The following is a 22,624-nucleotide window of genomic DNA, read 5'->3' on the forward strand; positions in this document are numbered from 1 at the left end:
CTAAAATAGCGAAAGATGTTCAGGCTATAGATCGCCAGTTAAATAAGCTTAAAGATTCTCTAAGTAAGATAAAGGATGGGCTTGCGTTTATAAGGTGTGGTATTACAGCACTTATACGCAACACCGGGTTGCTAAATATAAAATTTAAGTAGATGCCGGTTAGCTATTACTATAAGTTAGCTATTACTGTGGGTTAACTATTATTACGGGTCTAGAGTAATAAAATAGTAGCTCTTACCTCTCTGCTACTACGTACGTAGGAATTAAGTCTCTACCTTATATTTTATAAATGTAATTAATATTATAATATCCGCATAAGCTAAGATAAAGATATCCGTATAAGCTAAGATAAAGATATCCGTATAAGCTAAGATAAAGATATTTATATATCTAACCGTTAATAACTACTAAGGTAAGTCACTATAGTAGCAATTATTTGTTAGTGAGCTAATTTAATAAAATAGGTAGCGTAGATATTTACCTTTAATCAACCTCCGTACCTTTTCTTCCTCTACTAACCTTCTACCTCACAACACCGCACCGTAAAATTCATCATTGTTATTCCATCCACTGTCCCTTAGCATTCTTCTATCTATAATGCCTTTATTTACACCTGTAAACAATATTAATGCAAATAACAGCGGCTAGGCAGTTAAGGAGCTTAATATACGCGAAATAAATAAGGATACTATTAAGTACGCCATGGCTGCTCTTACTAAGCCTTTAAACTCTATTCCTAAAGAGTAAGCATTCTAATACTAAATTATACCTATAGCTAATATAATTGTAGAAAATATATACCAAAGCGCTCTTTATAGGATTTAGTAGACAACAATAATATAGATAAAGCAAAATCCGCTAAAAATCCGCGCACCTTTTCGCTGCCTACCTTTCCGTTGCCTACATCTTTGCCATAGGCTACTTTACCGTCCGCTTCTTCGCCGTCCGCCTCTCTACTACCGCTACCTAATGCTTCTAAAAGGAGGCTTAATAAGGCTCGTTTATCTTCTTTTCTTAAAAAGTAAGCTAAAAAGGCTGCTAATACGAATCTAAAGGCCAAGATAGCCATTAAATCGTATATATTAGTCATACTATTTTAATATCTTATTTACTAATTTGCCTCTTATAGTGGCCTAGACATTTATAAGGTTTCTTTAAATAGCGAATCTTTAGATAGCGGCAAAGATAAAGGTCTTAATAACGCCGACTTTTATAATCTCCGCAGCCCTCGCAATCTCCATAGCCCTTATATTTTCCGCAGTACCATAAATACAAACAAGCGCCTTCCCATCTAAGTGCCGTTAGTAAATAAATGGTATACTCTAAAAGTTGGTATTTAGGAGAACATAAAGGAAAGTCGCCAGCGGATATTAACACACGTCTAGAATATTAAGGGTAGCTTTAATAAGCTGCGTAACCTACTATACGCTCTATACAAGAAGCATAGCTACAAATGTCGCGTTTACAGAAAGAACTCTAGGCCTTATTTTAGGGGTGCGTGCTTAAGATATTATATAGGTAGTAGGTTATACGGAAAGGTACATGCTAATAGTATACTATTGTTCTGTCAGCTAACATATATATAGAAAAGTTTACTAAATCTAGAGCCAGCTACACCTTAGCGCAAAAAACGTGCAAAGTTAGCTTCTGCCAATAGTCCAGCTAAAACGCCTACTAAGAAGGTATAATATCCGCATGTTAATAATACGGATATTACTAATATCCGCATAGCTTCATTCTCGTACTATCCCCGCCCGTGCTACTACGTCTCCCCCCACCAAGACCTCCCCTCCCATTAAGACTCCCACTTATAGTAGTATGCGCGGTTATAGAGGCACCCGCTTTACCGCTACTCCTCTAACTCCTTTACCAATTACTAGCACGCCAGGTGCTGCTATTACTGCTACCGCTTTCGCTAGCACGGAATCTGTTAGGGTATATTTAGCAATTATTATTTCTGCGCGCGTTAATATAGTTTATAAACGGGTAACTAATATAGCAAAAGATGTTCGAGCTATAGACCGCCAGTTAAACAAGTTTAGAGATTCTCTAAGTAAAATAAAGGATAAGCTTGCGTTCCTAAGGCGTGGTATTATTATACTTATACGTAATGCTAGGCTACCAAATATTAAATAAGTAGATATAAGTTAGCTATTACTATAGGTTAGCTGTTATTACGGGTTTATAATAATAAAATAGTAACTCTTACCTTTTTGCTACTATATACGTAGGAATCAAGTCTCCGCCTTATATTCAATAGATATACTTAATTAATATTATAATATCCGTATAAGCTAAGGTAAAGATATCCGCATAAGCTAAGATAAAGATATTTATATATCCGCACTACAAAACAGCTAACTGCTATGTTATATACTACGCACTAAGAAGATTATACGCCAGCTAGAATTAATATTAATAAAAAGAACTTGCTTAATATATTAAGATAGAGACGTACCATAAGCCTAAGCATTTAAAAGTCCTCCAATATATTATCTGTAGCCTTATCAAATCCGTCCTTATAAGGGTCATATAGTAAACCATTAATATAAAACATCCGCATATTAAAATCAGTAATACCGCCCTATAAGAGCCACTCTAATCTAAGTTAAAGAATAGTAGGTGCCTTAAACCTAACGTCCTATACACGCTAACGCATAATAGAAGTATATCCGCAATTAAAACAATATATTACTGTTACTCTTAGTATTCATCAAGCAACTTATATACCGACTATTATATATATTAGCAAAGGTATAGGCGTAATATTAGGATAACAAACTATATAAATATATTCAGCAGCTTCTCCTAGTACCTCTATATTCTTATTAGCGTTACCAAAGCTGCATATAAGGGGATTAAATAGTAAACCGGCTGTAGTTAATAGAAAGGCGTTAAATATATTTACGCCATCCTTTGCGAGTTTCTCATATCCGCGCTATAGAAGTGAAGGAGCCTTAAAATCCGCCAAGCGCCGCGTATATCGCATAATTGAATCCTTCCTAATCTAATCTACAAGATAGCGGATATCCAGCGCTAGAGACTTAGTTATATATTTACTGTTTATACGCTCGCTAAATATACGCTTAAAAATATCGCGGAGCGGGCTAGTGTAACTTATTATAAGAACACTCCACTTAAATAGCTCGTCTATACTAAACGTCGAATTCCCACACGTCCAGATTAACTCCTTAAGTTAGAGATTTAGCAGTTCATTAAGGCGATCCGTCTTAAAGAAGCTATCTAGCCGCCCTTAGAGGTTAACTAAACTATTAGTAAGGATAGCCCGTTAAAGCACTGGATTATAAGCGCTTATTCTAACTAGTCGCTATAGGATTAGTATATCATGTATATAGTTCTTTAATAAGCTTCTAGCAAAGTATAAGCAAAGGCGGGGGATTATACGCTTTAGTAGTCCAATATCCGTATACTTAATGGCGTATTTTAGAAGCTTATAAGTATTAATAACCTACAGAAACCAAATATAATTAAAGAACTTCGTATTATGGTTATTAGCGGCGGAGCTTAATATATCCACAGAGGACAACGTTACTGCTAGCTAATATGCGTTAGCAGATAGCTCTAAATAATTAGACGTGCGCTGATTTGCATCGCGGCATATATCTCTTAAAAAAGCCACTATACGGATATCCTTAATATGCTCCAGAAATTACTGCGGAGATAGGTTTTATACATATCGCTCGGCCTCACCATCTGCCTTAATATTGCACTTTTTATAGATATAGAGTAGAAACAACGCAATAATACAAGCGTTAAAGCTTTGGAGGATTAGCTCTTCCATATAATAAAACAGGGCCTTTTCCCTAGGAATATTACGCCGCCCTAGGTGGTTTATATAGGTATAAAGCACTAAAAACTACTGCGCGGCTTCCTTACCCCTATAGAACGTACGCATAACCATATATAGGAAGTTCAATCGCATATACCATAGCCCTAGAATAGGCAATACCCACTTATAGCTATTATACGCACCTTCCGCCTTAACCCGCTCCTCTTTATATAATTAGATAAGCTTTACAGTTTTCTAATCTCCGTATACTAAGAAAAGCCAGTCATTAAAAGCGGTTTCGTGATTATACTATAGTTGTTCCAGGAAGATATTCTCCATTACGCAATAGTTGCCGTTAATAGAAGCCTTACTATCTAGAATAGGTCCTAGAGTTATATGCTCTATCCTTCCATAAGGGAGAATATTAACCGCTAGTATACGTGGATATTTAATATCCGCGTTAAAGTCGAATATACCATTAACCGCAGTAGGATACGCGTATTAGATGGCGTCCGCAATAAAACTTATAGATATCCGCTTCTAGAGGTTATTAAACCTATTCCTAGCTGCATTAACAACCTTATCTAGGCTAAGTTAACGGGTGTTGTTCAACATTAACTGCTTAAGGCCCCCTTTAGGCATGCATACTCCGCGTAAAATCTTTCCCATAGTATAGGAAGTAAACTCGCCAGTCTCGCCGATAACCTAATATCAAGTCTTTTAGCAATAGTTAAAGTTATTATAGATAATACAAACATCATCATAAATAGATAGAGACTTAATCAGTTTCTTAAGGGTTATTAGCGCTAGAAGGGCTAGTAGAATTAATAGAACCTTCCTTAGAACATTCGGCTAGCTTAAGCTTTTTAGCGTTAAGAGCCTTATAACCATTAATTAGACCAAGGCTATACAGAAAAGATAGCACACAGCGCTTTATACTAAGCGCCTAAAGATATAGACTAAGTAGACGGGCGAAACCATTTGCGGAGTTCCGGGCAAACCCCAGGAGGAATATAGAGGCAACTATAACTATACGTCCGCCGTGCGGATCTCAACTGCGTTCCTCTCTATTTAGTGCGGATATCCCCTTAATAAGCCAAAACAGCAGCGGACCGTGCTGCTAAACAAACTTGGCCGCATTCTTAAGGTTAATATCCTAAAACTCTATATCTAGAGTCCATGTGTTAAAGGGGCCGCGTTATAATTATAGTTAGTAAAGCTCTTTCCGGATACAGCGGATAGTACAGGTTATTAGCGTTATATAAATATCAGCCCTATTAATAAGTTCTTCTTATATTTCCTTATCCTCTAGTAAAGGAATAAGCAGGTCCCCTACTTTCTTCTTCTTCCTATTGCCTCTATACCCGTTCTCGCTTTCTAAGTACTTAAAAACCAGCCTATAAAAAGACCAGCCCCATTAACGTAGAAGGTCCTTAACGATATTAACCTTCTCTTCCTTTAATGTCTTTATCCAACTAGCAGATGGAATATCCACTAGAATATCCGCTAGAATATCCGCTAGCTGTAGAGAGGGCTAGCGGCGTAGGCGTAAGCGTTTAGCGTTGGTGTTTACTACGCGACTCAATAGTACGGAGGTAGAATTAGGGCCTCTACGGTAACAAATTCCTCTTAACGTCACACATATATAAGGGGCTAAAGATCTCATAACTTATAGAGTAGGCTTTTCTCTATAATTTGGTGTAATTTTTATGTCAACAGGTATTATAGGAGGGTAGATCAATTTCGTCAAAGTTAAGGAGGTCTTCTCATATAAACAGTGTTTAGGTTTTCTACAAATCTCGCCAAAGGGCCTCAGACTAAGAAAACGATTACCGTCCTAAATCAGCTTAGCGGACGGTGCGGATATTCCTATATCCGCAATCGATTTCTTAGTCTGAGCTTCTGAGGTAACGTCAAGTCGAATCTGGAGCTCTGCTCGTGCGCCCGTCCGATTGCCCACCATGCCCCCACCGTCACCGCCCTTACCGACGACAGTATTACTGCAGCAGCTGCAGGCCCTATACGATGTCCTCTCCTTAATTCATACTGTCACCGTTCAGATCCGCCTAGGCAGAAGGCGCCTAATTTTGAGTCTCATCTAAGGCCTTTTTATTAGAATGATCAACCGAACAGTCGGCTTTATTTCAGATTGAGTACGACCACCAGATTAAGCGCCACTAATTATCTTCTAATTGACGCCGGTGAAAGCACGGATCAACATCAGATTGAAAAAGCTCCAGATTGCAACCGAACACACCCTAAGAACTGTCGCGGAACACGCTCAGACGTGATACTGGTGGTGCATCACAAACGTAGTTAGTCAGCTTGCGGACCGATCACGTCTGAGCTTGCTGAGGTAATGAGCTTCTGAGGTAAAAAAATTATACTTTTATATATGCTTAGTAATCTTATAGATAGCACTTAGCAGCTAAATGCTAAGACTTAATTATAAATGCCGCATTTAGCTGCTAAATGCTAAGAAATGCTAGAAATGCTAAAATAGCAGAAACGTAAAATTAAATGCTGCTAAATTTTTTCCTGACGTACTTCCTTGGTGTGAGGGGATCTTGTAGACAGGGGGCTATAAGGACACGATTGGAACAAGATAGATTGGTGAGAGAGACGAATCCTTGAGGAGGTAAGGCCTCTGGGATCGTGGAGACTATATACTACGGGCACGTGCCTCCGGCACGTGACCGGCGACCATCCGAGGGGCGTCCGGGGGTTGTCCTGAGGGCAACCCGAGGTGTCCGCAATAATATCCCTTACACTTGGCCTACGCAGTTGCCCGATCTAAATCCTATTAAGCACCTTTGGAGGATTATAAAGCTTTGGATATCTAAAAGGCGCCACTTAATTAACAATCTACAAGAGATGGGGGCTGTACTATAAGAGGAATAGGATAAATTAACCCCTGCCGATTGGAGGGCGTGTATTAAGAGTATAAGGAGGCGTTATAAATTAGTAATTAAAGTTAAGGGAGGCTTAATTAAATATTAGGGCTCTACTGCACCAAAATATTCTTAAGATACAAATCTATTATATATTTAAATTGCTTCAGGATTGCTTGCCAATTGCTTACAGAGTCCTCTGCCAAAATAGGTGGGGTAGACGTTATCGATTGGCGTTTTTAGCTTCGGCTAATGACTTTCTGTAGATAATTGTACTTAGTCCCATTTCTATTCCCTCGCGGTTATTGGCTAGCTATATATTATTTATTTCCACCAAAAGTGGTGTATTTTCTATCTCCTAAGGATGGAAAAAAGCCACCTTTCGATGTAAATTACACCCGGCAACGATAGAATTTCCACTATTTTACCAAAAGCCTGCGCCTGGAGGGCTACGGGTCCCCAGAAAGTCGGCTGATATTGGCGCACTCACGCTTAATAGAAGATGTCATACTTCAACCGCGAAAATAAATTCGTGGTAGTACACTCTACATGTGGATTGTATAACCTGCCATCCCATCCCCTCCGGCAGTATGAAGGGCGTCGCGCATATACATCTTCCCGTCTTCGAGCAAGTGTGATGTGCTGGAGTGCTAGGTAGATGCTTTGGACGCTGGTCGGGCATAGTCCAACAATGACACCGAGTTGTAAGAGCCAAGCATTGGTATCCGCTCATTTAAAACAACTATATGCCATCCGTAGCTTAGGAATCGGTCATTTATGTAGAAGGCACCCTGCCTCCACCTGCAAGGTGCCAAGGCCCAGCCACACTTGTGAATTTCAGCCACAAATGTGAGTCATGCAGCCACACTCGAAATTTAAGTCTGTACAACACCTCTCTCCGACGTCGCCTGTGTGCTTTTCCATAAAGCACAACCAATAACCCAACCTTCGCGAAACCGTTTCCGAGACTTCCACGATCCCACGCACTTTGTACATCCATGGAGGAGAATCTAGAGCAATCCGCTGGTGCTTTCGTGACGAGGGAGCAAAATGTCAACCCCTGGAGCGTCTCAGGTGAAGTCGGCGATGACGGCCATGTAAAGCCAATCAACTACGATAAACTCGTCGAGCAGTTCGGCACAAAGCTCATCGACGAATCGTTACTAGAAAGATTTGAGCGTGTTACTGGCCATAAACCGCATCCATTCCTTCGACGAAAGATTGTCTTCTCACATCGTGATCTGGAGGTTATTCTGGATAGGTACAGACCGCGGCTCTCACGGAAATACTAAGCTTACGTTGGAAAGGTTCGAGAAGCAAGAGCCATTCTTTATCTATACAGGAAGAGGCCCCAGCAGCGATATTTTGCATATCGGGCATATGGTTCCGTTCGAACTGTGTCGGTGGTTGTCGGACGTGTTTCTGGTGCCGGTGATCATTATGATGACGGACGGTATGTTCAGACACCATCAATTAGGATAACCACGTATATTTACGCCGTAAGTGATTAGACGAAAAGTACCTTATCGGTAAACCGGAGTGTACCGTGAAAGAATATGAAGTTTACGCTCGAGAGAATGCTAAAGATATTATTGCCGTTGGATTCGATCCCGAGCGAACATTTATCTTCTCGGATTATGGATACATGGGCGGTGAATTCTACAGAAACATCACACGGATAGCCAAGGTTGGTGTCATAAGACGGTTTCGGATTCTACTAAACAATCTCAGAGAATTAATAGAGGAACTGCCGATGCTTGCTTTGGTTTCGATTCTACCACGAACATCGGAAAGGTAGTAGTTTACAATACCTTTATACCAAGCTAATAGCTCTTCAGGTTCACTTCGCTGCCGTCCAAGCGGCCTCTTCGTTCGCGGGATCATTTCCATTTCTATTCGGCCCCGACGCAAACCAGATTCCATGCCTTATACCATGCGCAATCGATCAGGACGCATATTTTCGGCTCACGAGGGACGTAGCCAGTCAACTGAGATATGCAAAACCGGCGCTGATCCATGCGCGGTTTTTAGATGCCCTTCAAGGCCCTGGATCCAAGATGTCTGCATCTGTCGAGTCAAGTGCTATCCTAGTACGGGACAACCCCAAACAGATTTTGGCCAAGATCAACAAATATGCGTTCAGTGGAGGTCAAGAGACTGTCGAGGAGCATAGAAAAAAGGGTGGAAACCCAAATGTCGATATACCCTATCAATATCTAAGGTTTTTTCTAAGTGTGAGTCAAAATGTGCCTATCCAATTGATTTACTGACCCGTCACAGAGCGACGAGGAGCTTGAGACGATTCGGCAAGACTACAGCTCTGGAAAACTTTTAACCAGTGAGATCAAGAAAAAGTACAATCTGCTTGCAGAGCCGCCAAAGATAGTTCTGACCCTAGCATAGGTGCGCCGAAGAATTGGCGAAATTCTGTAACTCGTTTCAGGAGCGACGAGCGAAGGTCACAGATGATATACTTGACCATTTCATGACACCGCGGCCGCTACTCTATCGAGGGGTTCCATCGAATACTCTACTTCGTTCGATACAAAGCAAATCTGGTGGCTTCAACGAACCAGTCAAAGACCCTAACTCTAAATCACAGCTCAAGAAGATGAAGAAACTCGAAGCCGTGAATGCCAAAAAGGCACTAAAGGCCCGGGGAAATGAAGCAACGGCCGGAGTTGCGGCTCTCAGTGTGACAGAAAACACAGCAGAAGGCGGCGACAGAATTACCTCAGCGAGTACTCCTGTCGGTGGAGCCGATGGGACAGGGCCTTGAGCGCACACAGCCAGCATGAGGCCCACAGGGCTAATAATATAAGGGGTTGTCGAACTCCGAGAAAAAGAAAATCGATACACTTTACACTGAACTAATGACTTTGCAATCAGGACGATGTTACCTCATCTTTTATTTCTCGGTGCCCTGGCGTCCCTCCGCAGCCACCGACAACTGGGGCTGACGTCGCTCTTTTCCCCAGCATTGTTTTCTCCAGCCGTAAAGTTGGTTTGATTGTTATCGAGGAGAGGCGGCGGATCTACTCTAGATAGACCCGTGAACTAGCTACAATAGTACAGTCTGGCGCCCTTTGAGCCAACTGGAAAACTCGCAAGAATCCCCTAAGGATCACTACACGCTCTCATCTCGCGGAACTTAAAGTCGCGTATGACCTAACCACTCCATTTTATGTTTCGGAAGGTCCTTGCTCACTCTACTCAGATGCAGGTGGATGAATGCCACAGGCACCCTGCCATCGGAAAAGAAAGAGCTTAGTGATTTAGTAAGATAAAAAGTCCTCTAGAAGGCCTTCCGTCAGCACCTCCCTCTGTCAAGCAAGGGTAACCTCTAAGGCAAGCCTGTCAAGCAAGGGCTAGGTCCTCTAAGAGCAAGGCCTAAGGTACGCCAACCCAGGAGAGTCCAAAAATTCCACCCGCCCTCTATCCCAAGCCGAGCCTTCTTTTCCTACCCTAAGTATAGTGACTTCCAGTGTCCTCCTACTACCGGAAAAGTGCCTTGCCAACCATTCTGAGGGGTACCAACCAACAGAACTTTCGATGTAGAGGACGCCGTACAATTCGAGGAGAGGAGGTTGTAAGGTAAGTACTCGATTTGATATGACAGGTCGCCTCGAGGCGGTCGACGGCTACTATCTATAGTCTCTATAATCGTATTATAGATTTCTTTATCTCCTAGAAGGGTAGTAATAAGCTTCTTTACCTTCTTTCCCCGTAAAAATTTTTTGTAGTACTAGGCTATAGCTACGCTAAAGAAAGGTTATTAAAGGACTATCGGTAGTTTTATAAATACTCTAAAATAATCTTAACCCTTTCTTCCTTTATTACCTAGTGTAATCTCCGCTTAGTAGATACTCTAGTTAGTATTTAGATAGGCGTCTGCCGGTTAACTAATATTATATCTATAGTAGGGGTAGGTAATTTAATTATTAATATATTACCCATTTAGCGGCGCTTTTCACTTAATATCGCGGGGGCTAGTAGGGTGGAGGTATTTATTAATTATAGAGCTACTTCTATGGATAAATTTAACGGTATTCCTAAGATAATAGCTACTATAGGAGTATAGATTAATTTCGTTAAAGAAGGTAACTACTTTATATATAAAATAAGTCGCGTCGCTTACTAAAGTCTAGAAAAGTCCCTTAGACTATAGAATTAACTTTTTAATAAAAAAGGTTAGTAATATCCGCTTGCGGATATATGTATGTCTGTTAATTGATTCTATCGTCTGAGCTTGCTGAGGTAAGGAGTAACACAGGAGGAGAACCTGGTTGAGGACACGTCCCACCAACTCATTAACAGGGACGTTGCACATATTAGCATATTGGCATGTTGGCACTTGAACGTCTTTGGATCGATTAGACTGAATTTACCACACACTAGTGGAACATAGAATAAACAAGCCTTGGCTTTATGTACAAGGTCGCTGTGTTCGTCTCATCAAAAAGCGCGCCCGATACATGGAAACGCGAAGAATGGGGCTCTCTGTTCAATCCATCCGTTTCAGAACAGGTGTCTTTCCATACGCCCAAAAATGCTGGTGATGATGATGCATCGTTGAAAGGTCAAAGAAATAGTGTGGACTTGGGACGGAGGTGAAGGTGGATGGGTGTTGGCCAAGAAATTCGGACATGATAGGTGCTCGTGACATGAGGCGGAGGATCAAAATGAGGTGTGAGAGGTATACAGGTGTAGACGTGGGTGTCCAAATTGCGTAGAGGCGGCACACGTGGGAGACATGGCCTGTGCCTTTCTGTGCATGGCGACACTGTGCTCGGTGATGGCGAAGTGTAACACTGTGCGTGGTCGAGGTCATGTACGCCTCTTGGCGAAATCGTCCAAGTGTTCTGTGTGGCTAAGGTCGCCAGGCTCTGCGAAGAGAGAATATGTATTATAAGGCCTTGTGGTCGGTACTTTCTTCAGTCCGATTTCCAGTGGCTTGTGAGCCGGCTATCATCATCCTCCTTCGAGATTTTGAGCTCGATTGCGTATAGTGCCATTGTAACGGCCAGATTAATCCATCTCCAAAAATTCCCTCCAGCGTCCCCACCTTGACTTTTCCACCAATCTCCTACGGATCCATCGCCGTTGGTAGATGCAAAGTGCTGCATGAGAAGGCTGGTGTAGACTGCAATGAGAATGCTGGGACTAAACCAGCTTAGGAAACCAAGGAATTGGCCAGCCTCATCACTGTCTTCTAGGGAGGGCTCTTGCGACAAAGCTCGAGCACCCGACTCGCGGATGGCTGGAATGATTCGAGCGCTGGCATACATAACAAAAACGCGATATGCAAGCGAGATGATGACCGAAGGCGTGATAGTCATGACAGCACCAATGATGAGGTTGAAGGCTGAGTGGATCATAGTCGGGAGCGTTGACAAGGCATGCATCAGGGTCGTATACGAAGCCATGATGATAGGAGGAAGCGGAGGCAGGGCCGGTTGCGCTGGTATTGGAACATCATCCAGAGATATAGAAGGTTGGTAGTCGGTGAATATCTGGTAGATGCATAGTGTAACATAGGCGAACTGAAATCTATGTTAGATTACCGGAGTCAGGTCCGCAAAGGGAAGAGCTTACGAGGAGAGAGCTTTCGACCGGATTACCGCGTCCACTGCCGATTCCCCAAGAGCAAAGAAATATGGCACATGTTATTGCGGCACCGATGAGGATGGCATCCACATTGCTGATCTCCGGGAAGGTAGTGATTCGCCAGAGGAAGTAAACGGAGCTAGATATAATGGACCCAGACAGTACCAATAGACCAATCTACGCGCGCCTTGTCAGCGAAAATCTTATAAATCAACATGAAAGCTTCATACCATCCAACTATCTCCACGTTCCCGATTTACGAGCCACCGCGAGATCTGGCCTGCAGCTTGGATGACAAGTAAACTGCAAAACCCCTCTCCTATCTGGAACACTGGCGTCGACCAGAGTAGTAACTTATCCCAACTCCCGATAGTCGCGCTTTCGACTAGGCCGCCGCGACCAAATAACCATTCCTGAACCGATGTGTCTTGGGATCTCTTCCCACCAAATGTCCGCTCCACCCACCCGTTGCTGTTGTCCGCGTCGACGGAAAATTTATTCAGACTCCATATCAACAGTGTAGGTATCATAAGCCACTGTGTCCATGCGATCAACTTGACGAGCGCATACCGAAAGCGGGAGCCGTCCGGCGTGGCGAGCCGAAGGCCAGAGTAGAAAAAGTAGTAACTAGTCAAGGCGAGGGAAAAGGCCAGACCACATGTCCTACCACCAATATCGAAAGCCAAAGGTATTGTAAAGACGATAGCAGAAAGGAATAGTGCCGAGGAGATAACTCTCGTGGTCCACATCGGCGCAGAGGACGCCGAGCACGCTCTTCGCGAGCTCAGGCAGGTATGTGAGGGAACCCTTGACGGTGAGTTTGCAGGACTCGTGCACGCATGGAACGCGCAGGTTGCGCGCCGGGATCTGGTGGATCGGTCGCTTGAGGATTTGAGAGGCGGGAGGTGTAACGAGTACGTGCGTCGGCTTGACGTGGTGGATAGATCTCGTAGGGAGCCGCGTTATTGACCGCTCCTGGCGGGGCCGTTTCTTATCTTCACGTGCCGATGGGACCGCGGGTTTGAGAGCGGAGAGATGGGGGGTTATGAGGGCGGGTGTGTTGGGGATATATCAGTTGAGTTGTGCGGTGAGTATGCTGGAGGTAGGCAGCTTTCTCTGCGCGGCCAGGTACAAATAGGGTTAATTGGTCGTTGGCTGTCGCGTGCTTTTCATCCAGGGTATGAAAGATCGCACTGATCAGAGCAGGGGCCGGGAGAAAGACTAGGGTTGTTTTCTAGAGCTGTAGTTCCTTATAGAAATTTTCTAAACGGGGTGCGGGTGTGTGAATAGCAACGAGAGGGAGGCAGGAGGAGCAGAGGAGTGGGTTGGAAAGGAGAAGTTGCTGGTGGTCTACGGAATTTCTGTGATCTGGATTATTGCAATCTTACCCAGAGCAGACATTTAGCGCCCGCCCACACGAACGGCCCGCTAAGGAAAAAAAACGTTGGAGCGGCGGGACGAACTGTGAAACAGCCCGCTGGAGTCGATGCTTTCAACGAGTCCCTCCCCCACCCTCGACAAGAACACCATATTTACGCCCGCAGCAATTGGATGCATGCCTTGAGACGAGCAACCTACCATATTCCGCATACCATCACATGCGCCTCTCCCATCGCACCAGCCTGTATTATGACCCACCAGCGTCATTCCTCCACTGAGACCCCAGCAAAGAAGCTCAAAATGACCGGGCCATTAATAGGGACGCATAGGTGAGTTATGTCTTTGAATAAATCCAGTTTCAGCTATACTTTCTAAAGCTTGTTCTCTTCTTATTCTCGAGTGGCTACCATTTGTGCTGCGATGTGCACAGCTCCAGAAACCACTTCGAAATATTCCCACAGCATCTTCAAAACCCTCCCACTCCCAATTATGAACAATCAACTAACCTCCCCTCCTCTAGTGGCCACTTCCACGCCGATGAAGCCCTAGCCGTCTATCTCCTCCGGCTTCTCCCTACCTACACCTCCTCACCCCTCGTCCGCACGCGCGACCCCTCCGTCCTCGCAACCTGCCACACCGTCGTCGACGTCGGCGGGGAACACAACCCACAAACCCTCCGCTTCGACCACCACCAGCGCGAATTCAACACCGTCTTCCCTTCCCACTCTACCAAACTCTCCTCCGCCGGCCTAGTTTACATGCACTTCGGCAAAGAGATCATCGCACAGCAAACCGGCCTCGACATCGCAAGCTCCGACGTCGACGTGCTCTACGAGAAGCTCTACAACGACCTCATCGAATCCTTCGACGCTAACGATAACGGCATCCCCGTCTACGCGCCCTCCGAGCTTGCCGCCGCCGGCATAACCAAGCGCTTCGACGACCGCGGCTTCAGCATCGCCAGCGTCGTGAACCGGTACAACCACGCCCCACTACCCACCGACACCGCCTCCCCCGAAACCCAGCCCAAAAGCAAAGAGCAGCAACAAGCCGACGAAGACACGCGCTTCCTCAAAGCCTCCGCCTTCACCGGCGAGCAATTCGCCCTCGCCCTGCACGACGCCCACCGCTCCTGGCTGCCCGCCCGCGCCCTGGTCCAGCACGCCTACAACGCGCGTTTGCAGTACGATCCCCTCGGCCGCATCATGGTGCTCCCGCACCGCGACGCCGGCATCCCGTGGGCCGACCACCTCTACACCCTCGAGGCCGCGGCCCAGGACCCGGCCGTCTCGCCCCACGTCCTCTACGTCCTGTTCCCGGAGTCTGGCGAGCCGGACGCCAAGTGGCGGGTGAGGGCCGTCTCGAAGGAGGGCGGCGGGTTCGAGAATCGGAAGGATTTGCCGGATACCTGGAAGGGTGTTAGGGATCAGCGGCTCGATGAGGTGAGCGGGATCCCTGGGTGTGTGTTTGTGCATGCGAACGGGTTTATTGGCGGGAATAAAACGTTTGAGGGCGCGCTGAGCATGGCGAAGAAGGCGGTCGAAATGTGATTTATCTTTTTTTTAAAAAAAAATTTGTTAAAGGGAGAGTTCAAGCCAGATCGGCGCCACAGGTTGGGCTAGTCAGTCAGCTTGGGAGGTTGTGGTTTGGGTCATAGCATTTAGTGGGGATATGGCGCTGTGGCGTTGTGGAGAAGGATACCTGTACAAATCCTCGCAACGCATTCGTTGAGATGGGCAAATCAGCTATATGCATGTGCACATTGGACAATCTTAAAAGGAGTGGTATTCAAATGTGCCGAGCGTCCACGAATTCAAAATTTTCTTTTTCTTTTGGAAATCCCGCAGAAAAAGGAAGGGAGGAATTCAAAGGTGGATTACATTGAATCGAAGATATAAGAAGAGAAGGTTCATAGCTGGTTGTGGATACCTGTGTCGCAATAACAAACAAGAAATACCTGACATAAAGAACAATCCCTAAGCTTCTAGACTGGAACGTCCAGGCGTTAATTCAATCGTGATATAATTTCTCCAAAACGCCTGCCCAACCGTGGAAAGTCTGTTCGTGGTGGATTTCCCGCAAGTAGATCGGGGTTTTCGTCCAACTGGGCTGGACAGAGCAAACGCAACGCTTGTTTATCCTCTTTACTGCCGCCGTAGAGTCACCCTGCATCACAACCCGCAATAGGCATGTTGTGCGTGGTGTTTACGCCTTCTCCTCCCGTGTCTCCTCTCCGTCCACGTCGTCGGCGCTTGTCTCCCGGTTCAGGCTTGTCTCACCGTGCAAGAAGCTGTTCTCCTTGACGGGGCTGCCGCTACCCTGGGTGCCGTTGCCGTGGGCGCCCTGCCCGCCTTGCCCGGATATGCTGCCGTTGTGCGTGTGCTGTAGTGGTGCGATGTGTGGGATCTTCTCCGGCACTGGGTGTTCGCGCCCGATCGAGGTCACGCCGATGTCGGACGCTTTGCCGGCCTTCGAAAGCGCATAGTCGCCGCTGTCGAAGTATTTGCGCTCCTACGGGCGGGAGAGGCGTTAGCGAGGTGTTTTTGGTGGTGAAAATGGGTGATGGAGAGGAGAATGGGCAGCGGAGGACGCGGCACGACGCACCTTCAGCTTGTTCTGGAGCAGGTCCTTTTTGTTCGGCAGTTTTCCGTACAGGCGGAACAGCCGCTGCTCGTCCGGAGACAGAGACTGGATCTTGTTGTCAGTTGTTTTCCGGCATTGAGAGCGGCTCAGTGGAGTGCGGAAGATGCCTAGCAAGGGGCTTGATTGTGACGTACGCTGATGTCTACTTTATTCTGCTGATGAGGATTCATTGTGGGTGGAATGAATAGTCCGAATTGCTGCTGCAGCTCTGATGGGATTTCCTGGCGTCTGGTTTTTAAGGCGAGGGAGGTTTTAAGGAGATGTGTATGTTGTGTTTATTCTTTGTTCCTAGAGGTTGGAGTGACAGTGTTGACTCTTCTTAAATTTCCTCAGCGTCGCTAGCCAGCGAGGTCGAGGGCAAATGTTTCGTCGCTCCGGCAGCCGATGTGTGGCTCGGATGGTATGTTGGCCTCAGGCAATATGGTGGACAGGAACTCAAGTTTTGGAATGTCGATATAGCAGGCGTACTTAGGCGGGTGTTCAAGGACCAGGGATCTGAGCGATAAGAACGATTGTCGATATTCTCTTAGCTGCAACGCTTCCAGGTTCAGTAATCTCGAGGTTGTGTGGGAATCGTACGCGGGAGGTTTTCACTGGATGCTCTCTGCTATAGCGCTTGTGGTGTGCTCTCCTGGATCTTGATTTGCAGTGCCGCTGATCGAGGCGGGCAAGCGCGATGTGGGGTCAATGCAGCATATATGTAGAAGATTGTAGAGTGGTCCGACAATTGCCAAGCCAAAACTCATGCACGACAAAACTTCAGCAAGACTGGGCACATAGAAGGACCGCTTGGGTTGAAAAATATGAAGGTTGGGTATTGGGAGTACTGGGAGTATGAGGAGTATTGGGAGTTGAGTACGCTGGATTGACGTCCCCATTACCCGTCTCGCGGTGGGCCCTGCGATTTGAACGTCACGCGGGCCAAGCATTGACTTTTGGGCATTGAGCCAGATCGCCGTCAAGCTGAGAAAGGAATCCTCTCTAGTCTATATTTCCAACTATTCAACTTCCCGTCACTCAAGCCCCATTCCGTCACCTCGCTTGCGCGACTTTAGAATACCTTTCACGAGACTACTGCTGCTGCAAAGTTGACGGGAGCTCCTTCATCCCTCCATCTCAAACCCTTACCAAAGCCATTTGGAGAAAGGCCCTCGAACATAGATTGGTTCCGAGGCAGACCCTGCCACTAACACTAACCTCTCCCTGCTCTAGACACCAGCCACTGCACGCTGCTTAAGCATTGGTCAAGGAATCGCTGGACGCCTTTTTAGTCCATGGATTGGAATCTTGCTCGACCGACTAGTATCTTTATCTGCCCCTCTCTAAAAAGAACCTCGAAGAGCGCCATCTAGGTGGTGATTGGGTAATCTGCTCTGCAACGTGCAGCTGACTCCCGCACTAAGAGAAAGGCACATCGGCACATTATCCGCGTATGTGAAGCTGGTCAGCGGCTCAAGCCTTTTCACAGATGGCGAACGCTAATTCTGCACACCCTGGAGATGGGAAGATCTTCGTAGTCGAGCATTTGGATCCTGAACTCGAGGAATGGTCATCTCTCGAGTACTCTGCAATAGCCTCAGAGTGCTCTACCGCCGGTGCAAAATTTCTTCTTTCATCAGTACCGGAACAGCTGGAGCAGCCAGAAAACCTGCAGCAGGCTAAAGGCTTGAATATCGAGCACAACAGCATTGAGACGATATTTGCAGACCAAAAGGACAGAGTATGTTTGCTAGATCCAGCGGCATCTAAAGAGTTGAGTCCGGAAGATGGAGAGAGGTTTCACGTCTTCCTATTCGGAGGCATTTTAGGTAAAGCATGAGATGCACCTTGTCATATGTAATTTTATAGAATAGACTGACGCCAAAATAGGTGACGATCCGCCAAGAGGCAAGTGCTGGGGTGAAACCGTGCAATATTTGGAGAAGTCTGCTGACTTGGTTGACGTAGATCGGACGTCTGAATTACGAAAGAAGGGCTACGAAGGTCGACGTTTAGGGCCGGTGCAAATGACCACTGACACTGCGGTGCGTGTTACTAGGATGGTAGTCCATGACAGAGGTATATCATAAGTTTGACTGAGAAAATGGAAGCATAAGGTCGGGTTCTAACAACTTAGCAGTCCCTCTAGAAGCCATACCCTACATAGATCATCCTGAGCTTAAGATCAACAAGCACGAAAGTACTGAGATGCCATTTCGCTACGTAAAAGGCAAGGATGGGCAACCGATTATGCCTGAAGTAAGAGCCAAAATTACCCTTGATAGAGACGAGATTTCAGGACTGTGGTTGACTGATTCCATTAGGGGATGATGGATCTGATTAAAAAAGACTCGGAAAGAGGATTTGGGGATCTACTGTGAGCTTCTCAGGCAAACCACGCTTTTCACTTATTTCCGGTGGATTTGGTGTGAAATGTGAGCATCAAAAGTCGTGAGCTATTGCTCCAGCACAGACATGTCAGAGGAAACCCTAAAACGGCCTGTAGAATAGAGAAGACCTTTAGAAGTCCTTGAAGGACGTCTGCATATCTTCGTTCAATGTTACATTCATTTTTGCACAACCAGTCGCGGTGATAAAGAGTCATGAAGCGGGCAGTTCGACGAAGAAGTCATGGGCTCGGCGAGTTTTTTAAGAGACTGATTCTCACTAACAGATAGATGAATGGGGACTTGTTGAGAGGTAGTCTGCCCGCAACCAGAAGGGCATCTCAACCAACGCAAGCGATACGGCAGTTCTATCACGAGCGAGCAACATTTGACAAGGCTGCAAGGTCATTGGTTCCTGAGAGGGGGTAATAAGCTTCGACGATCCGCTTCGTGCCTGTGAGATCGCGGCGAGGGCTGAAGTAGCCATGGCGCCTCAGCTCTGTCTGATGCCCGGTCTTGCTGCTTTTAGAGACGCATGATGGTGAGACTCGTAGGAGGCCGATATGGCGCAGGAAGAAGCCAAGCTTGCGCGGCCCTTGCTGCAGGGGCCCCTTGTTCTCTAGCGCCGGCGCAGACCCTGCGGATTTCTTCGTGGACGGCAACAGGACAAAGCTTCTGGAAATGTCAAAGACCACCTATCCTGCGGTGCTACTGTCCTCAACCCTCCTTTAATACGATCCAGAAGGGAGTTGAAGGTTACCTAGGCTCTTCGACCCCCCATCTTCTTCTTGCCGTCTCCTTTACGAGACACTCTTGCCCTAGTCATCTATTCTTGTCAGCCGAAACCCAGGCCACGAGTCCTCACGCCGCATTAAGTCTGCAATAACCACCGTCCTTCACGACCACGACGGATAATTGATCCCTCATACTGCCCTCGATTTTCGTAATACGCAATATAGAACTTTCTCATCCCAATCCGCCTCGCTCTTGTATACAATTTCCATGAAATAGTCAGTGACTTTTCCGGAATTTTGCCGGCGTTGCGACCATTTAGATTCTCTCCTTTCAGCTTCATAATGCGACTCTTCACACATCCTTCCTCACGATGGCCGGGCGGTGGCTCCATAGCTGCCTTAGCTAGCAGTCTACTGTGTTCATTAGTATGGCTACCGGGAACCTCTGCGGAGAAGAGTGCCGCAGACTACTTCGTACACTCATTGCCTGGGGCACCAGAACCTTTGTTGAAGATGCACGCTGGGTGAGTAAAACGGTTTCTAGATAGGAAGTTTCTGAATGTCCGGCTAACCACAATCTCATTAGGCACATCGAAATTACACCAGAACATCACGGAAACCTATTCTTCTGGCATTACCAGAATCGTCACATCGCGAATAAGCAAAGAACAGTGATCTGGCTAAACGGTGGTCCTGGCTGCAGTTCAATGGATGGTGCCATGATGGAGATTGGGCCATATCGAGTGAGAGAGGGAGGCAAACTTGAATATAATGATGGATCATGGGATGAGTTTGCCAACGTCCTTTTCGTGGATAATCCCGTAGGAACCGGCTTCAGTTACGTCGATTCAAATGCTTATTTGCACGAGCTCGACGAAATGACGGACCAGTTCATGATTTTCCTGGAAAAATGGTTCGTTCTGTTCCCAGAGTATGAACATGATGATGTAAGTACCATGGATATGGTTAATGCAGTATTTGAGAGTCATGAATCTAACTTTGAGGCAGCTATACATTGCAGGTGAATCCTACGCTGGCCAACACATTCCATATATTGCCCAGGCTATTCTCAAGCGCAACAAAGATGCTACCAAAAATCCCTGGAAATTAGCTGGCCTCCTTATCGGAAATGGCTGGATTTCACCAGCCGACCATTACCTCTCCTATTTGCCCTTTGCCTATGAACACAACCTTATCCAAGGTGGCTCCGATATGGCGAAACGCATTGAATCACAGCAATCAATATGTATTAAACTCCTTGACGAGGGGGGCAAAGACCATGTCGACACGCAGAAATGCGAGAAGATAATGACGGACATTCTTAACGAAACAAAAGACAAGACTGCAGACCCAAGGCACCAATGCATTAATATGTACGATGTTCGCCTCCGTGACGATGATTCCTGCGGCATGAACTGGCCTCCGGATCTTGCAACCGTGACTCCTTACCTCCGCCGCAAGGACGTTATTGCCGCATTACACATCAATCCCGACAAGAAGACTGGCTGGACAGAATGCAGTGGTGCCGTCTCCGCCAGCTTCCGCGCAGTCAATTCCATTCCTAGCATCAAATTTCTCCCTAACATCCTCGCCGAAATCCCCGTCGTGCTGTTCTCCGGCGATCAAGACCTAATCTGCAACCACATCGGCACCGAGTCGCTGATCAACAACCTCCAATTCAACGGGGGCAAGGGCTTCGAGCTGTCTCCCGGCGTCTGGGCCCCACGCCGTGACTGGACCTTCGAGGGAGAGCCCGCCGGCATCTATCAGGAGGCCCGCAACCTTACCTACGTCCTCTTCTACAACTCCAGCCACATGGTCCCATTCGACTACCCGCGACGCACCCGCGACATGCTAGACCGCTTCATGGGCGTCGACATCGCATCCATTGGCGGCTCGCCCACCGACTCACGCATCGACGGCGAGAAAGGCCCACTCGTCAGCGTCGGCGGCCATCCGAACAGCACGGCCGCCGAAGAAGCCGAGAAGGAGCGCCTGAAGCAGGCTGCGTGGAAGGCATACTACAAGTCCGGCGAAGTGGCGCTCATCATCGTCGCCATCGCCGCCGGTCTCTGGGGCTGGTACGTGTGGCGCGACCGCCGCCGCCGCGCCGGGTACAAGGGCCTGGGCGGTGGGCCGGGCGAGGGCCGTGAGAGCCTGATTGCGGGGATGGGGCTAGAGAATTTCCGTCGCCGCGAGCGCGAGCGTGATGTCGAGGCTGCAGATTTTGATGAGCGCGAGCTCGATGAGGTCGAGGCGAGGATGAATGGTAATGGTGTCGGCAGCAGGAATGGCGCTGCGGATGCCAAGGAGACGAAGCTATACGCCGAGGGCGGTCAGACGGAGCGGAGAAGGTATAACCAGGATGGCGATGCGGATCAAGGGCAGTATAGTCTCGGGGAGGCGAGCAGTAGTGATGGGGAGGGCGAGAGGCCGGTGAGGGAGAAAGCGTAGGGGTTGAGATGTGATTGGTTAAGAGAGAATTTCTTGCATGGGCGGAGTTTGGGGTTTGAGGGTAGATAATCAATTACACCTCGTTCGTTTGCTATGTAATTAGGAAGTTAGAGATGTTGTGATAGGACTGTGCTGTGATTTTGTGATTTTGAAGCGCTGGAAATATACTTTGCACATAGTGAGCCTTCACTCTCCTCCTTCGAAGCCACTGTTCCGCCCCTTACTGTCCATGTCACAAAAGCTAAATCCTTTCTAGATACCATATCCAGGTGGGGAGCCCGGAGGCTAGCCTAGCCCTCTGCAGGTCTCAAAATATCATTTCCTATCCGTAATTCAGTTTAACAGTCGCTGGTCTCGTCCTTGAACCATGGCGCTGTCACAGCCAGATCAGCTCGGTATCCTGGTACATCGCAGCTCTCTCAAATTGAGACATGGCGCTGTCACAGCCAGATCAGCTCGGTATCCTGGTACATCGCAGCTCTCTCAAATTGAGACATGGCGCTGTCACAGCCAGATCAGCTCGGTATCCTGGTACATCGCAGCTGTGTCGGTGTATGAACAGTGGCCATCGCTGCAATCGCTGGATTGCACAATTAGCGAAATCGTAATACGGGAAAAGACTCCCATAAGCAAACTGCGGCTAGCTCTACGCGGTCCAAGTCCTCCAGCAGTGCGATGTATGCAAAGTTTCGCGGTCGTTTTCGAGCCCCTCGACTTCATTATGGGCATTCCCATTAGACTATATTTAGTTCCTTTCCA

General features: G+C 46.7%; 6 protein-coding genes across 6 annotated transcripts; 4 read left to right on the forward strand and 2 right to left on the reverse strand.

Moving 5' to 3' along the window:
- Window positions 1–5,331: 5,331 nt before the first annotated feature.
- On the reverse strand, window positions 5,332–5,798 carry K441DRAFT_660794 (uncharacterized protein; the record flags this gene model as incomplete). The annotated part of the gene is made up of 1 exon (XM_067648770.1): window positions 5,332–5,798. A coding segment is annotated over one exon (171 nt), but the record flags the coding sequence as incomplete, so codon positions are not given.
- Window positions 5,799–7,679: 1,881 nt separating this feature from the next.
- On the forward strand, window positions 7,680–9,460 carry K441DRAFT_563323 (tryptophanyl-tRNA synthetase; the record flags this gene model as incomplete). Its single annotated transcript, XM_067643604.1, has 7 exons — window positions 7,680–7,942; window positions 7,989–8,134; window positions 8,193–8,368; window positions 8,413–8,475; window positions 8,520–8,915; window positions 8,962–9,035; window positions 9,085–9,460. The coding sequence occupies 7 exons, from the start codon at window positions 7,680–7,682 to the stop codon at window positions 9,458–9,460; spliced, it is 1,494 nt and encodes a 497-aa protein (XP_067503480.1).
- A 4,508-nt stretch (window positions 9,461–13,968) lies between these two features.
- On the forward strand, window positions 13,969–15,218 carry K441DRAFT_696815 (metal-dependent protein hydrolase; the record flags this gene model as incomplete). Its single annotated transcript, XM_067652927.1, has 2 exons — window positions 13,969–13,997; window positions 14,099–15,218. 2 exons carry the CDS (start codon window positions 13,969–13,971, stop codon window positions 15,216–15,218), a joined length of 1,149 nt encoding a protein of 382 aa, XP_067503481.1.
- Window positions 15,219–15,545: 327 nt separating this feature from the next.
- Window positions 15,546–16,691, reverse strand: K441DRAFT_128749 (Endosulfine-domain-containing protein). Its single transcript, XM_067640062.1, has 3 exons — window positions 16,446–16,691; window positions 16,273–16,356; window positions 15,546–16,179 (listed from the first exon to the last, which is right to left on the reverse strand). The coding sequence occupies exons 1-3, from the start codon at window positions 16,479–16,481 to the stop codon at window positions 15,874–15,876; spliced, it is 426 nt and encodes a 141-aa protein (XP_067503482.1). The 5' UTR covers window positions 16,482–16,691; the 3' UTR covers window positions 15,546–15,873.
- Window positions 16,692–17,282: 591 nt separating this feature from the next.
- Window positions 17,283–18,596, forward strand: K441DRAFT_660799 (DUF431-domain-containing protein; the record flags this gene model as incomplete). The annotated part of the gene is made up of 4 exons (XM_067648771.1): window positions 17,283–18,119; window positions 18,181–18,198; window positions 18,259–18,369; window positions 18,431–18,596. Coding segments are annotated over exons 1-4 (635 nt in total), but the record flags the coding sequence as incomplete, so codon positions are not given.
- A 771-nt stretch (window positions 18,597–19,367) lies between these two features.
- On the forward strand, window positions 19,368–22,031 carry K441DRAFT_696818 (pheromone-processing carboxypeptidase KEX1). Its single transcript, XM_067652928.1, has 3 exons — window positions 19,368–19,935; window positions 19,998–20,358; window positions 20,420–22,031. The coding sequence occupies exons 1-3, from the start codon at window positions 19,754–19,756 to the stop codon at window positions 21,863–21,865; spliced, it is 1,989 nt and encodes a 662-aa protein (XP_067503484.1). The 5' UTR covers window positions 19,368–19,753; the 3' UTR covers window positions 21,866–22,031.
- The last annotated feature ends 593 nt before the right edge of the window (window positions 22,032–22,624 follow it).

Source organism: Cenococcum geophilum, assembly GCF_001692895.1.
Source record: "Cenococcum geophilum 1.58 unplaced genomic scaffold K441scaffold_24, whole genome shotgun sequence".
Lineage (NCBI taxonomy): Eukaryota > Fungi > Ascomycota > Dothideomycetes > Gloniales > Gloniaceae > Cenococcum > Cenococcum geophilum.